At 38.5% G+C, this 16,952-nt stretch overlaps 1 protein-coding gene across 1 annotated transcript in view; it reads right to left on the minus strand.

Annotated features, from left to right (window-relative positions):
• Positions 1-1,603: 1,603 nt before the first annotated feature.
• The window catches only part of cabcoco1 (ciliary associated calcium binding coiled-coil 1), a 45,295-nt gene continuing 29,946 nt past the window's right edge, over positions 1,604-16,952 (minus strand). Inside the window, exons 3-6 of the mRNA XM_034214869.1 lie at positions 3,990-4,159; positions 3,567-3,711; positions 2,313-2,385; positions 1,604-2,216 (exon numbers count right to left, since the gene is read on the minus strand). Coding sequence (XP_034070760.1) covers positions 2,136-2,216; positions 2,313-2,385; positions 3,567-3,711; positions 3,990-4,159 — 469 coding nt within the window. The 3' untranslated portion in view covers positions 1,604-2,135. The remainder of the gene's footprint in view (positions 2,217-2,312; positions 2,386-3,566; positions 3,712-3,989; positions 4,160-16,952) is intronic.

The raw sequence follows: 16,952 nt of genomic DNA on the forward strand, positions 1-16,952 counted from the left end.
CAGTATGTATAGTGCAAGGCTCAAGGTACCACCTCTATCCAAGCAGGCTGAGACCATGAATATAAACTGTATGAATAAATGAGGAAAATAATAAATAAATAATATTATATTATATATATATATATATGGAGTCCTTACCCCAAGTGAAGGAGTTCAAGTATCTCGGGGTCTTGTTCTCGAGTGAGGGAACAATGGAGCGTGAGATGGGCCGGAGAATCGGAGCAGCGGGAGCGGTACTGCAGTCGCTTTACCGCACCGTTGTGACGAAAAGGGAGCTGAGCCAGAAGGCAAAGCTCTCGGTCTTCCGGGCCATTTTCGTTCCTACCCTCACCTATGGTCATGAAGGATGGGTCATAACTGAAAGAACGAGATCGCGGATACAAGCGGCCGAGATGGGTTTTCTCCGCAGGGTGGCTGGTGTCTCCCTTAGGGGTAAGGTGAGAAGTTCGGTCATCAGTAGGGATGGGTATCGTTTGAAATTTATCGATTCCGATTTCGATTCCGGTTCTGCTTATCGATTCCGGTTCTTATCGATTCCCCGTTTCGATTCCAAAATTGTAAAATAAAGAGGTCAAACGTTTAGATAACAAAAATATATTTATTCTTAAAAGCTTTAACTGAAATTGTTACTAAAAAATATACATGCAATACAAATGTATTGCACAATAGCTGTGCTTTATTTTAACTGAGCTATGCCTGTGGCAAGCTATTAACAGGCATTACACTTTGCCTTTTCTTTTTCTTTTTTAGTGTAGTGGAGCCTCACTTCAGAGTGTTTACCGCGACCTATCTTTGGTGTTATGAAGTGACTGAGCTCGTGAAATGTCTACGGGAGGGCGGGGGGGGCATCGCTGCGGGGCAACTGTGGACCTCTGTCGCCTGTCAGCGCAATTTATATGATGCCGTTTAAAAAAATGAAGGGCGGTGCCGGCCGTCAGCGTACCGAGCCGGCCGTCAACGGCCCGCTGACGACCGGCCGTTCTGTGATTCTCCAGGTCCGCCCTGTATTCCACCGGGTCACCGCAGCACCGCGGTGCAGACGGACCCGCTGGAATACAGGGTCTACCGCGTTTAGGAACCGTTAAGCAGAACCGAAATTGTGTATTTTGTATGGGTACCCGGTACCCGGCATTTTCTTATCGGTTCTCATCTGGAACCGAGTTTCGGTTCCCAACCCTAGTCATCAGGGAGGGACTCGGAGTTGAGCCGCTCCTCCTTCGCGTCGAAAGGAGCCAGTTGAGGTGGTTCGGGCACCTAGTTAGGATGCCACCTGGGCGCCTCCCTAGGGAGGTGTTCCAGGCACGTCCAGCTGGGAAGAGACCAAGGGGTAGACCTAGGACCAGGTGGAGGGATTATATCTCTTCGCTGGCCTGGGAGCGCCTTGGGACCCCCAGTCAGAGCTGGTTGATGTGGCCAGGGAAAAGAAAGTTTGGGGCTCTCTGCTGGAACTGCTACCCCCGCGACCCGACCACGGATAAGCGGGAGAAGATGGATGGATGGATATATATATATATATATATTATATTATATATTATATACATATATTAAATATAAATAAATAATAATAAATGAGGAATTTATTTTTGCCTTTTGTCTTTTCTTTTACTTAGATTCCCCTGCCAATTTTGTTTTATGTAAATGTTTGCATGTTATACGTTTGACTTCTTTTGGGTTATTACTCAGTTAAAAAGCACTTATAGAGTAAAACGTTTTTTTTTTGTATATGAAATGCTGTATAGTAGAAAATACTCTAATCTTTAAGTACGTTTTCTTATGTTGTACAGGAGAAGAACGTTTGATGTTTTTACTACAGACACAAAGGAAAGCATAAGTCACTGTGCAATGCCTCATTAGTCATGACGGACAACATGAAGTAATATGTATTTTAAAGAGGGTTGTTTACATTTTTTGTACACAGGTCACAGGTAAAAATTAAGGGCAGACCTTACCATGTAAAACATTCTGTGTCATTGTTGCATACAAGTGAGCCTAGATCATAACAAATAAATAGTCATTATATTATGTGAGACGATGTGGATTATGTATAACAGATTAAACTGAGAGAAAGAGCAGGTGTGATGAGGATTGCTTATGCCATCTGTCCATCATTATCTCAGATAATGTCACAGAGCCATTTATTGGGAGAGGAGGTGAGAGGGGATACCTTCCTCCATCGGGGTGAAACCGTCCTGACAGCTGAACACCTCAATGTTCCTCTGGAAAACAGCATATTTCAAATATGATTTAAATGCATATAGACATGGAAACACACACTAACACGTCACACACACACACGTCACACACAGCCTCACCTCCAGGCCTGAGAGCAGCTCCTCTCTGGCTGAGGTGAAGAGAAGCTGGTAGAGTGTGTATTTCTGAAACAAACTGCAGCAAACAGAATACACAGGGTCAGGAGTGTCACTTTAATTATTAAACACTTCAGCCAAGGGGAACACAGAGCTATTCCACTAACATCAAATATCTGGAATGATACAATAAAACCACGTACACCTGCTATAAATTCAAGTATGCAGCTTCCAGTATGTATTACAGAATGACCTTTTATCCATTAATGTGAAGGCTCATCCTCTATTCACAAATATAATGAACATAAAAGGTTATTAAACCGCTGAGTTTGCAGTGTTGTGAATTAATACTTTTTATTTCCTGAAACATTATTTTAAGTATTTATAAAAGAACCGTAAAAACAATATAAACCTATAAATATATTCCTGATGTAATGATTAGATTCTACAATTTATCCAAACACTATTGGATTTTAACCCTTTATTTTCAGTGACAGTGTAGCATAAGATGTGTCTGAGTGGTTCAGTGGGTTTTTTGTAGGTCGACCAGGAAGTTAGCATCACGACGACTCCCTCGACTAAAAGCAGTGGGATTTTTCCATTATATTGCAGAGAATCAGATCTATGGAAAACGTTTGTGACACTTACACCTTGTGTTCAGCCGGATTATCTCCACATATTTACACCACTTTATTATGAAAGTTTGTTAATGCAAACAGCAGAAACTAGTAGCTAACGTTAGGCTTTAAAGGAACTACATCAAGGTCAAATGACTTTACGTCAACACCCGTAAGCTAAAAGCGAATAATGTTCAGCTTCAGACATAAACTGGTATTCACTGACGTATTTTATGTCTTGAAACAAAATATGAAAACAACTAAAACTGCCTAGTCCTGCCTAGTGTGTGTCACCTGTGTGTTCAAAGTAATGTGGGTTACTAGTTGACCTCTTTTTGTGACCACAGTATAATGATTGGGCTATTAAGGGGGAAAATGGGGTCCTTGTATCCAAAACTGGGACATATATTTATTGATTAATGTAGACTAGTGTACACTACCATAGCCCATATGGAACCTGCATGGTTAAAACGAAAGGACACGTTGTATGTCATCACAGGAAACTCATGCTGGTTGGGATTTAGATTTGGTTTGCATTTGTAACCTTTCCAGTGATTCTGAACGATTTACACTCAAAGCTTAAACACATCCATATCTAGATTTCATCTGTGAATGTTAGAGCAAGTATAACGATTCCACTGACCTGTTTCTGATGTAACTCATGAGTGCAGTGGCTTCTTCTCTGTTCAGAAGTGGTGTGGTGCCTTCCTCTGAAGTTGAGCATTGGCTGGCAGCACCTACAGCCTGAGCAAACTCCATCAGGTTCTCCACCAAAGACATCTGCTTCTCTGCCATATGATCATAAAGCACAGATTAGTGCTGCAGTTCTGATATATTTGATAGGATAGGCAGATGTGTAATGCACATAGCTTCCTTTTCTGCATTAATGCCACATTAAGTAAATTACAATATATGAATGAAGATTTTAATAAGGAACAAGTCCTAATTGTGCGGCTGACTTTGAACTAACCATAATATGGCCGCAGATTATTTGTCCTAAACTAGAATGTGGTGCATTAGACATATTGTTAGCCTGTCATCTCTTTTGTCTCTCTGTCCTCCTCACCTCTGATGTTCTCCAGCAGCATGTGCAGCACAGCCATGGTGAACGAGGTCTGTGGGGGGGTGAAGTTAGCCTCCCTCGCCCACCAGAAGCCACACACATAGTAATCCAGCAGGGCAGCTTCCTTCATACACACCTGAAGGTTCTTGAAGCCCAGAATCTCCTTCAGTTCACTACAGACAACACAGAGCAGAAACGGATTAATACTGTTCACTGCACAGTAATTATCAATCAATCAATCAATGTTTATTTATATAGCCCAATATCACAAATGATACATTTGTCTCAGTGGTCTTCACAGTGTGTATAGTAATAATTCAACACGTTCTCACTCCCAACTCGTCACATATTGACAGACGGTCAGGGCCCCTCCCCGTCACACCATTACGCACAGGGTACCCCTTGAGCGTCAGTTTTCAACGGGCAGGGCGTCCCATATACCTTCATAGACCTCCCATAGCGTTGATAATAGACGCCATGAGAACGCTCCCCGCTGCATCGAAATTCAACGAGCGCATTCCGTTCTCAGCTGAAGCATATGGTGCGAGACGTCATTGCAACACATTATGCTCTTTATATATAGTTTATAAAAAATGAAAATTGTAATTTTCATACTCTGTGATAGGCCTCGGTGACAGTTAGGCAAAAATAATAGGCTTATAGGCATTGTTTTCTCTTGTGTGAAGTTGAGATGATGCATGCTGGGTAATGAATTATTTACATGGATGTAGGCTACGCAATATAGCCAGAAATGGTTCTACAATTGTGTCTGATTTTTCAATCCATCACATTTAACATGGCATGACGTAGTATACCTTTTGTACAGATGATCAGTCTTCCTGAAACTTTTTGGCCGGCTTTTATAGAAATTAATGTAATCGTAGCTGTCACTGCCCGATCTGTACTGCGCATGTGCGAGAATAGGCGCATTCACACCGCAGTACTTTTCCCACAAAGGTTCATGAGAACTTAGTTCATGTGAACTCTTTAGTTCTCATGAACTAAGTACAGATCACGTTCACACCGGAATAAGTCCCTGGGGAAGGATTAGGCAAATGAAGCCGCTGACGTCACTTATTCTTCTTCTTCTGCTTTGGGTTTACTGGCAGGCCGCAAACCACTTCACGGCGTATACTGCCGCCCAAAGTCCCCGGCCGGAAGTCCCCGGGCAGGGGGACGGATCGGGTAGTGACAGTCACTACCCGATCCGTCCCCCTGCCCGATCGGTACTGCGCATGTGCGAGATGGTCCGCCATATTGGACAACTCCGGACGGCAACCCAAGATGGACACTTGACACAGTGGCTTTTGACAAAGCTCAAAAATAAAACGAGAGAGAGATGAGTTATTTTTATTACAACGTGACTTCACTATTATTTAACAACTCTTTTTATTGGGTTCTTTTATTTGGGGTTAAGTACATTGTCAGAATAAGTGAGAAATAGATGTAACTTCTGTTAGACAGCTATCATACTGAATACATATTTAATGTGAATGTATGCAAAGATGTATGGCATATGGCTGTCTAACATTTGCAAGTGCAGGGTAGTCGTCTTTTTTGCCTGTAAATCATTTTAAGACATTAAAAAAAGAAAGTATAACTTACTAATGTGCAGAATGCTAGCTAGCTGCTACTAGCTATTAGCTAGCACAGATTATGTTGCCTTTGAAGTTTAACTTTATTCAAGAGGTGGCAAACGACTGACACCTGTTATTGCATGAAATAATATTTGTGATTGTTTATGAATGTAGTTATTATGTGTCAGTTATGTGTTTTTAATGGGGTTATTTATTAAATGAATGACACAACAATAAAACAAAAAAAAAAATCATAAAAGTTCACTAATGCCAAGCCCCTTAAATATTAGGTGACCTGTATTTGTCAGATAAGATCTTACAGGTTACAGTCATAGGGAATTGTATGGTTTCCATTAATAATGTATTTCCAGTTACCTATGTTACCATAGCTCAAAACTGTCTTTTTGTAATCATGCTATGTTGATATTGTTCATTCTTTGACAAATATAACGCCACTTTAAAATGTAAGTTGTTCAATTCCTAATAATTTTTTCTTCTCTCAACAGATTCTTCTAAGTTATTCTGATCGTATTTACCTCTTTGACCCATCTGTGTGATTGTGATGTTTAAATGTTATAAACATTTGATTAGAGTTCCACACAGTGTTTTTGGTACAAAAAAAAGAGCAACAATGCGTATTGTTCTTTGTAAAACAATGATTTTGCTGTAATGAAGGCAATGGCAGAACCAGCAGGTGTACCTTAGCCCTTGCATGCAAATAACAATTAGTCTCACACAATGCAAGATACCTTCATTTTGCTTGTATAATAATCCAAAATAAACAGTATTAATGGGTTTAAGGTAGCGGGTCAAACAAATGTTTGTCAACTGCTTTTGTTCATTTCAGGTGCTGAAACTGGAGGCTGTAGGCTACAAGCCCATTCTACTTTATGGCAAGCCAAATAGGGCTTCAAATAGGTGGGCTGCTAATATAATAACCCATCTGCCCCCCCACTCCTACCAACACAACCCTATTGGACAAAATGCAGAGGTTTTGTGAATTCCTCTTGACAAAGGGTAAGAGTATTTTCTTTTTCAAAAGATTGTGTTAAAGGTGGTAGGTAAGATTGGAGAAACCAGCTCGAGTGCGCTAGAATTTGAAAGTACGCAGCCGAAAGAAATCTGCCACTTCCTTCAGACTTCCTTACAGAGCCCCTCACACATACGAACGCACACATGACCAATGAGGGCACGAGATAAGTTTGTGCACAGATGGAAGGCTGACAGGCAGGTAGGCCATCCAGTTATTTTAGCCGGGCCGGCTAAAATGATTGGTCATGCTTTTTACAGCGCTACGGCTTCCACAGATTAAATGTTATGTATTTATTGTCAAAGGATTTAATGTATTCATTGCTATCGGGATGTTAAGAGCATTCCATGGAATATAACAACAAGTGTTTCTGAAGTGAATTACCTACCCCACATTTAAGTATATATATATATCAATTAAAAAACCCACATACATTGGACAACCTTTTTTTGAACAAAAACTGTAATTAAACCTGCATTACAGAGAGCTCCACTGCCCATCAACCTGCATCTGAAACTCCCACAGTCGAGCAACCACAGACCCTTATCAGAGAGCAGCAAGAGAGTCCAGCTTCCTAGCAACAACTACAGACCCTTATCAGAGAGCAGCAAGAGAGTCCAGCTTCCTAGCAACAAATGTAGCTCAGCGTAAGTTCAATCAGGAAGACAACATCATCGGGTGTCACACGTTATTTCAATAAGTGATCAGGGGCATTACGCCCCGGCTAGCCAATCATTGCACCTGCTAACCTCTTTAAATCTGCTCTCTCCTTCCTGTCAGTTGTCATTTCAGGTGTCAACGCACAACCCTCCTCCACCCCTTCGCCTCCTGTCTCCTAAATACAGGGCCAAGCTAAACCTTCTCCCTTCAGATCGGACTGAACTACTATCACCACCACCAGTGTCTAGACCCCGGGGGGTTCATCAGAGCGGTTCTTTCCCTCCTGAATGATCATCCTGCAAACCCGGGGCCTAATCGCCAAAACATCATTACAGTTACTTGTTGTAATACGTCAATCGCTATTCCCGCATATCATGTGTCCCGATAATAAACATGTACTCATACATCACGTCTCTCCTGATTGAACTACAGACCCTTATCAGAGAGCAGCAAGAGAGTCATTTCATTCTTAATCTGGTGCCATGTTCAACCTCTCTCTCCTCTTCTTCCTCACAATCCGGTATTCTTCCTCCTCATGCCATCTCCCAGTCTTGTCTGAATGAACAGCCAAAAAAGAAGAAGATGAAACCAGACGGTACGTTTTGAGTTCACACACTAATAATACATTTGATACCAGGCACATTTCACTTAAATCAATTATAGGGTATCTAAGCCAGGTTTCATTCAGGTAACCAGACCAGTGCACCGCATGTTATTGTTAATACATTGTTTAGCTGCGTTTTGGTGGCTTATGAAAGGGTCATGGTTGATATTGATGCATGGCTAACCTAAGAGGGTTTTGTGAAGCCTGCCCAGGACATTTTGCTGGATTACATGAAATAGGGACAAACATATTTGACACAAATAGACAAGTCTGCAGATCATTTTACAATGTTTGATTTACTTCACAATGATATAGTTAATCTCATGGGGACAGGGTTTTATTCTCAAGAGAGACCTGATGAAAACACAACAGCTATATGGAATACATTTTCAGATAGACTAGACATGTATACAAAGTCAAATAGAACAAATAAAAGCAAAAAGAGGTTTATTAGACAAAGGAGAATTAAATGAAGTGATCATCATACAATTGGCTACAAGAGCAACCTCCACCACGGACACACTCACGTGAAGTGGAATAACGGATAACTCCACTTTGTGAACAAAACGTTGAACATATATTTCATTCAGCCGTAAAGCATGGTTGACTAAACGTTTTCTTCTCTTTGTATATTTAAGGTTGCCACAAATGTAGAAGACAGAAGGTCTTCAAGTTTGACAACATAACTGGGAGAAGGATCAATAAGGTAAGTTGCAGAGGCCATACTTTTACCTTTTTTTCATTTGGTTGCTTGTCTGACTCAGTAACTCATTCAGGCCTTTTTAAAGATACTAAATACAATTATTGTTCCGTGTGTGTGTGTGTGTGTGTGTGTGTGTGTGTGTGTGTGTGTGTGTGTGTGTGTGTGTGTGTGTGTGTGTGTGTGTGTGTGTGTGTGTAGGCGGGGAAAGCAGAATGTAAAGTATGCTGGTTGCCTTGCTCTATGTGGTAAGACGTAGTTAACCCTTTCAGAGTGGTATTTCCCTTCTCTCGTTAATCTGTACTGTTTAAAGTAGTAACCAAAGTATTTAAGAAAGTAGTCAAATGATCACGCTTTCATTAAGGTATCATAACACAAGTAATACAAAGAAAGGTATATGTTAGCTTCACCTCCTGTCTGAAGTTGGATGGTAGTTAAGAGTGCTCCTTAAAATCTTTTGGAAAAAGCTCTATTGCCTGAGGTAAATACGATAGTGTTGTCTTATATTCCATGAAGACTTGCAGTGAGGATAAGAGCAATGATGATAATAAAACCCATGGTCACAGTTCAGACCAGCGAGGAAGCAGAGGAGAGCAGTATTGAACTGCGAGTCATTCTCTTTATTACATTTCATTTAGCTGACGCTTTTATCCAAAGCGACTTACAATGACCGATTAGAGGGACATTCTCCCTGGAGTAACTAAGGGCTAAGTGCCTTACTCAAGGGCACACTTTGGTGGTGTTCCAGTTGGGATTTGAACTCACAACCTTCCGATCTTCAGCCCACTATCCATTAGACCACCACTACCCACTTTATCCCTGTGTGTTTATAACGGCCAGGTCTCCTTGGAACATAACACCGGAAACCTATTAAAACCAGGTTTAAGTTACATAGTGCCACGTTAACAAAGATCAATTACCTATGTTTTAAATGAATCCCTCTTAAACATGTGTTGGTAAATTAATCTTGTGTTTTTTTTTCTTTAACAATGATCGGAAGGTTTGCTCTTTGTTTTAACGACACGTTGTCCACTCTATTTGAACACCACACTGCCACACTCGACTCTTCACCTCCCTCTGGCTTAGCCAGCCACGTTTAGCATATCAGCCTTAATCCACCTGGACTGCATGCATTTCTTTAAATTCGAACATGTTTGGCATCAAGACCAATTGCTTCTTTAAATGTAGTTTGAACTTAAGTCAAATGTTTGCACTCTGTATGTATCCAGGTGGTTGTGTGTTTCTTTCAGGAAGTTGTCACTTTAAAACACCTTTTGTATTTCTCCTGAAACAGGTTATTGTTATTGTATTTCTAACAAATACATAGGCTATATGCACACATACTTTTTATACTAGTCTTTAGACTAGTATAAAAAGTATGTGTGCATATAGCCTATGTATTTGTTTCTGAATATTGAAATAAAAATAAATAACTGGCAGTTATTATGGCTATACATTTGCTAGCTACATTATTTGATGTTAAAAAATGCCCATGCTTTCTTAAAATGATATTCAACACATAGGCTACAAACACGTCCTTGATCACTCAAAATATGTTATGTTCACCTGTTACTGTATGCACATAACATTAAATGTTTTCTCTAGATATCTTTATGTATTTCATATGCATTTATTTAAATAATGTTGAAGTAACATTTTTTTTACACTTTTAATAACATTTCCATCCAAAAAATGTGTACATTTAATTTGCATAGGCCTACTCCATTTTTACCATCGTTGCTATGGACGCTGCTAACGCCAATATAGCTTCCATGTTGTTTTAATCTTCTTTTTTTGCTTCGTGTCACCCCATTTCTCAACAGAAAAACACTGAGGAGTGATGATAGCAAAACAATGGGAACATGTTGTATTAACCTTTCCTTTGGTTACTAGGAAATACTTTATTTGCCGGTTAGGGATAGCGGAAAACATCCAACCGCTCTGCAAAACCCATAGCTGCAGAACCGCAATTTATTTTAGAACTGTACGTGTATGTGCCCTCACACAACATCTTTGCTTTTCATTACGAAATATTATAAGTAAGTATTCTAATGACTAGTTCGGCTGTAGTAGATATCATATAAAGTCATTTTACGATCCTAACTTTTACCATCCTACAACTCTTTTGCAAACCGGAAGTAATACAAAAAAACACATTTTCATAATAGGCCTACTAGCTTAAATATCTATGAAATAAACAAACAGGCTAACTTTTTCATATCACATGCTTAATTTCAACAGTACAATAAGGAATTTGTCTGTAATATATATATATGTTATATATAGTAGTAAACTAATATGATTTGCACACCATACATTTGGGCAAACCTAAAGATTTGCCAACAAAAAAACACATTTTTAAATAGTAGCTGAAAGGCCGAAATAACCCGATGTAGTTGCGAAGTCTTAATTAAACAACCACACACACACACACACACACACACACACACACACACACACACACACACACACACACACCACACACACACACACACACACACACACACACACACACACACACACACACACATCTGATTACAGGAAGCTGGAGAGTAAATAGTGTGTGTGTTTTTGTGTGATGTACGGTCAGTAGGCTACTAACACACACACCTATAATATATAGGCCTACACCGTTTACTCTGTGTAAAGCATGGCTGCAGTGGAGTTTCTGCAGAGCTCCGTTCATAAAGCAACACTTATGTACACAGGGTTGGGTTGTAACGGAATACATGTAACGGCGTTACGTAATCAGAATACAAAAATCAAGTAGGCTAACTGTATTCAGCTGGCGTTACATTTGAAAAACGAGTAATCTGATTACAGTTACTTTCGTAAACCTGAAGTGAATACATGTTGGATTACTTATTGGAATTATTGGTTGAAAGATTTCCTCACAACATTTAATATTCATTAATAAAGGTACTTCATATCATTCATATGGAGTGGGGCCAGACTAATGTGGAAGAGCAAATGAAATGGCAGGAGAGAAGGTGACACGCCCGATCTAAGCCGTGTCCCTCACTCCTCACATCCCAAGCTGCATCCCCAAAAAGTTTATTATGTTGTAACATCGTTTCAGATGTGATGTTTCAGTTGTGCTCTTGATAAGCCATTAAAACAGTAAAAACACGTTCAGTTTCCTTTTGCTTTTTGTGTCTCCTGTTCACCAAAACATACCCATCTGTGATGGAAAAAGAAAGTGATCCAAAAGTAATCTAAAAGTAATCTGAATATGTTTTTTAAGACATGTAACTGTATTTGGATTACTTTCAGAGCCATGTATTCAGTAATCAGTAACTGATTACATTTACAAAGTAACCCTCCCAACCCTGTGTACATATGTCATATATGTGTACTTTATAACATGAGTACACAGGACCTACAGACCCTTAGCTGGAGTGCATACAGCAGCTCATACATACTTATACGTATACATATATATACATGTAGGATATATACTGTAAACAGAGGTGGAGTGTACTCAGTACTGAACTGGAGTGCAATGTTCAGGTACTTTAGTTTACTCTCTCTGATACTGAATACTCTCCTGTACTGTATTATACAATTTTTTTTGTACTATATTTTCCCATATTTAACAATGCCAAACCTTTTGGTTATACACTCAGGATAGCTGAGGTCAAGAGCTCTCTATAACAGTTGGCCCCATGTCTGTACTCCCTTTTGTTGCTGAATGATTGGCCTTCAAACATGTACTGAGGTCAAGGTTTAAAGGTCCATTTTTCAAAGCAGGAGGCATGGACAACCTTCATACTGACATATGCCACTCTGCAGATCAAGGCCTTTCCAATTATGTATTTGGCCTTGCCCTAATACAAAGTTTTAATTTTCTCATTTCATGGGCACATGCCAAGGTGTAGTTTTGCAGAGCGCTTTGAAGGCCCAATACCAACACAAATCAAATTAACCTTTTTTTTAAAAACTTTTTCAATGAAGATAGTTACAAGAACTGGGGTGTTTGATCCCAATACAATTCAAGTTCAAAAGGATATTTACATAATGGACTAGTTAATGTACTAGTTAAGAGAATAGTTAAATCTATCAATCAATCAAATAGTATTTATATAGCCCATAATCACTAAATATACATTTGTGTCAGGGGGCTTTACAGTTTGTATAGAATATGACACCCTTTGTCATTAGACCCTCACATCATACAAGGAAAAACTCCCAAAGAAACGATGAATGTCCTCTCCCAGGACGGACAGGCTAGCAACAGGTGTCAAATGTGTATACATTCAAAATACATTTGCATCATAGACAGTCCTGATGTCAACAAATGTAATATATCCTAAAGTTATATATAAATTAGGTATTTATTTAAGAACACGTTCCCTATTTTAAAGTAAGCTAGTAGTTTGACTCTAATTGACCTGAACAGGTTCCCTATTCTAAAGTTGCCTCCTCTTCACACTTTGTAAATACATTATTGCACACAAATACTGAAATTAACCTCAACAGCACATGAACAAAGTAGGCACATGTTCAAATATCTGTTTTATTAATGAACCACTAAAGAGACAACCCAGTCTCATGGCATTTCGTGTTCACCAACACGATTTTTAATCTATTGATTCGTGTTCACCAACACGATTTTCCCCTTTTTTTCGTGTTGCACAGCACGATTTTAAAAGCAATGAAAAAGCAACTAGTAATGTGTTTCGTGCCTGCAGCACGTCTTTTTCTCCGGTCGGGTCGTGGAAGACCGGAAGCTGTGTGGTTCATAAAAACATGTTCTTACTCAATATCAAGCCACAATTATTGCTTTTATTTTAAATCGTATAATTTCTGACTTTTGTTGCCATCTGTGAGGGAAATAAATGGGGCTCAGAGCCTCAGAATACTGAAATCTGTATTTTTTAAATCTTTTTTTCCTTCTAATTTGTTATTCTTTTCAAAATAACATACTGTTTTTTACTCACCAATAACACACAATTATCCTTGCTTTTATTTATTGGTTTAATTCCATAATCTCAGGCTTTTTTGGCGTCCGTCAGGAACTGAATTTCAAAATAAAAATAACCGGAAACAGATGTAGGCCTCTAGGAGTTTAGGATGGCCGAAGACACAATACTAGCCATAATCTCCAGCTATCGTTTAGGACTACAGTTCCCGTGATTAATCTTCAAGCTACGAGCGTTAAACAGCTGTTTGAAATGGAACGAAACCACGCCAGACTATCCAAAACTGGAATCGAACGCCCCCCAGAACTACACATGCTGGCTATTGTGTTTCACAAAATGTTCTATGGGACGTCTCTACTGAACGTTTTCGTTTTTCCCACAATTAGAAGTTGCCAGTATTAAACACATTGGTGTTATCAAATGTAAAACATATAATTAATAAATGGGTGAAAATCGCTGCGCAGCATTAATATATACCCACATGACAGCTCATTGTTACTTTGTAATTCTACTACACTACAATTCAGAGGTTAACCTGGTATTTTTACTCCACTACACTTATTTGAGTTACTTTGCAGATTCTGATTAATGATGTGAAATATAAACAACCCTTAAATCAGACTTTAGTTACACCTGAGTAAAATTCAGGTAAGGTGATTGTCAAGTGCCAACAATCAGGAGAGATATTTGATAGTTGGTGCTTGAGAAGACTAAACATTTATCTGCAATTGACATGAATGGAAACGAGTAATAAAGTATATTCATTACTCGTTATTCTCTACTAATAGTTCATTAAAGACTGTATATTATGGCTATTTTGCACATCCCTTTCAAGATTTCAAGATTTTCAAAGGTTTATTGACATATCATATACACAACTACGGTGTATGCAATGAATACAAATCTTGGGTCACAGGTTCCTCAACAGCGCATTACAAGACATCTATCAAGTGTGTGTACCTCCACCACTAAACTGTCATATTCTGCACATTTCTTATACTATCTACATACATAAGAGTATAATTCATATGTATAATAACAGTTAAAATAAGTGCTTCAACATAGTTAACATTGCAGGAAAGCAATATATTAGACGTTAAGTACTTTGTCAGGCTTAATATTTATCTGTAGATAGATACCCCCAAAGTGTTTTCCTTATTTAAAAGAAAATCTAAAGTATTATTTAATGTTTAAATATAGGTTAATTCGTTTTTCTGTTTTGCACCTCCTCCTATTAATATCTTTGTACATCCTGCACTAAACTGTTTTATTGTAGAGATCACTTATAGTATCTTCTTGATTTTTTATATTCTATATTTCTATCACAGACCTTCTACTTTCCCCCTATGAAAGTATGTACTCTTAATTTTTTTTTTTAATCAAATATAACACATAAAAACAATAATTCAATAATGTGCTTTAACCACTAGGCGGTGCACACAAGGTACACACAGCCATAATAACTTTGTATTATTAGTGTAGGACACTTATGTATGTACAACATCTGAAGATGTGAAGTTTTATTCATGCTTTCACATAATTTTACAGCATATTGCTATACTATTTCAGACTCAGTATTTACATTCTTATATTCAAAGAAAATCAGTAATATCTTTTAAAAACTACAAGTCCTTTTATATCAGCTGTGCACCGTTATGGTGTAAATATAACCTATCTATGAATTAGATCAAATGTAAAAGTCATTCGAATTAGTGTTGATACTGCAAGGAGACGTATTGAAGTGAAGAGAAATTGAAGAAGTTTTTTTTTAAATTTTTTAAGTTTAGTTTAATTGTTGATATATTTATGATCCACGTCAAGTATTCAGTTTCGACAGCATTTCTTCCAGTTTTTCCAAAGGTCTTCTCATCAGGGCTCTATAAATAAAGAACTACGGCAGATCTGTAACATGTAATGCAGCCGAACCGTGTATTACAATGCCGTTATGTGATGACTTTCAAAGAGAAAAGCAAGAGCACTGGGAATTAAGTATTCTTTTAAAATGTTTTCCGGATTTCATATCATATAAACACCAAATCCCAGTATGCATTGCGGCTAAAACATCCAATCAGCGAGCTTAAACCATAGCTGAGGATCTTGGGTAATCGCTCGAAATGCCTACGTCTGTTTCCGGTTATTTTTATTTTGAAATTCAGTTCCTGACGGATGCCAAAAATGCCCGAGATTATGGAATTAAACCAATAAATAAAAGCAAGGATTTTTGTGTGTTATTGGTGAGTAAATAACAGTGTGTTATTTTGAAAAGAATAACAAATTAGAAGGAAAAAAAGATTAAAAAAATACAGATTTCAGTATTCTGAGGCTCTGAGCCCCATTTATTTCCCTCACAGATGGCAACAAAAGTCCGAAATTATACGATTTAAAATAAAAGCAATAATTGTGGCTTGATATTGAGTAAGAACATGTTTTTATGAAACACACAGCTTCCGGTCTTCCACGACCCGACCGGAGAAAAAGACGTGCTGCAGGCACGAAACACATTACCAGTAGAAATACATTGCTTTTAAAATCGTGCTGTGCAACACGAAAAAAAGGGGGAAATCGTGTTGGTGAACACGAATCAATAGATTAAAAATCGTGTTGGTGAACACGAAATGCCATGAGACTGGGTTAAAAGAGAGGTTCAGAAACACATACCAAAACATGTCAAGTTTCTCCAAGGCTGAGAACACATCGGCCTATGCAAACTGTACTTTTTAATAAACAGATTGTATGTATTTGTGATCATACTGTGTGACCTGCTTGTATGTATTTACACAATAGGTGCACTGTTCTCTCTCTGTGTTGTACTGTCTCAGTGTGAACATAGATTAAACAGCCAGCCAAACTCTTTTGAGAGCCAGGGAATGAGCAGCCATGCTCCTTTATTGACTTATTTGCAGTCCACTGACATTCAAACGGAGTGAAACTATACAAAAATAAGTTACAAGGCACTTAATGCAAGTGTAACATACACAGATTAACACATAGGACCACTAAGTGTAAACAAGGTAAATATAGCTAATGCTAGATGTGCGATAAGCATGTGTACAGGCTAGTATGGCTAACGCTAGCATGTATACTGACGCTAGCGCGAATGCTAATGCAAATGCTAGCATATTAAGACCAACACTTATGTACAACAACTTCCTTACTTGCAATAAATATGCACTACTTAGAGGGTTATTGAGGAAAAAGTCTCAACTAATGGCTTATTACTTGTAGAATATGGTCATGTAGAATAACAGCATTCTAAGTGTTTTATAATGACTAATAAAGAGCCAAAAGGCTATAGGCCTACTGCTAATATGCATGTTAATTAACTAGTTGATGGTGAGTTTGTGTACCTTAATATAAAGTGTTAGCAAGATTCTATATTGTATAGCAGGTGGTTGACTATCATGATTGAATGTAGCCTTTCTGCCATCCAAAACTAGCGAAATCAAACAATAACTTATTTGTTTTTGCCCTAA

The sequence above is a fragment of the Gymnodraco acuticeps genome, unplaced genomic scaffold, assembly GCF_902827175.1.
Source record: "Gymnodraco acuticeps unplaced genomic scaffold, fGymAcu1.1, whole genome shotgun sequence".
Classification (NCBI taxonomy): domain Eukaryota; kingdom Metazoa; phylum Chordata; class Actinopteri; order Perciformes; family Bathydraconidae; genus Gymnodraco; species Gymnodraco acuticeps.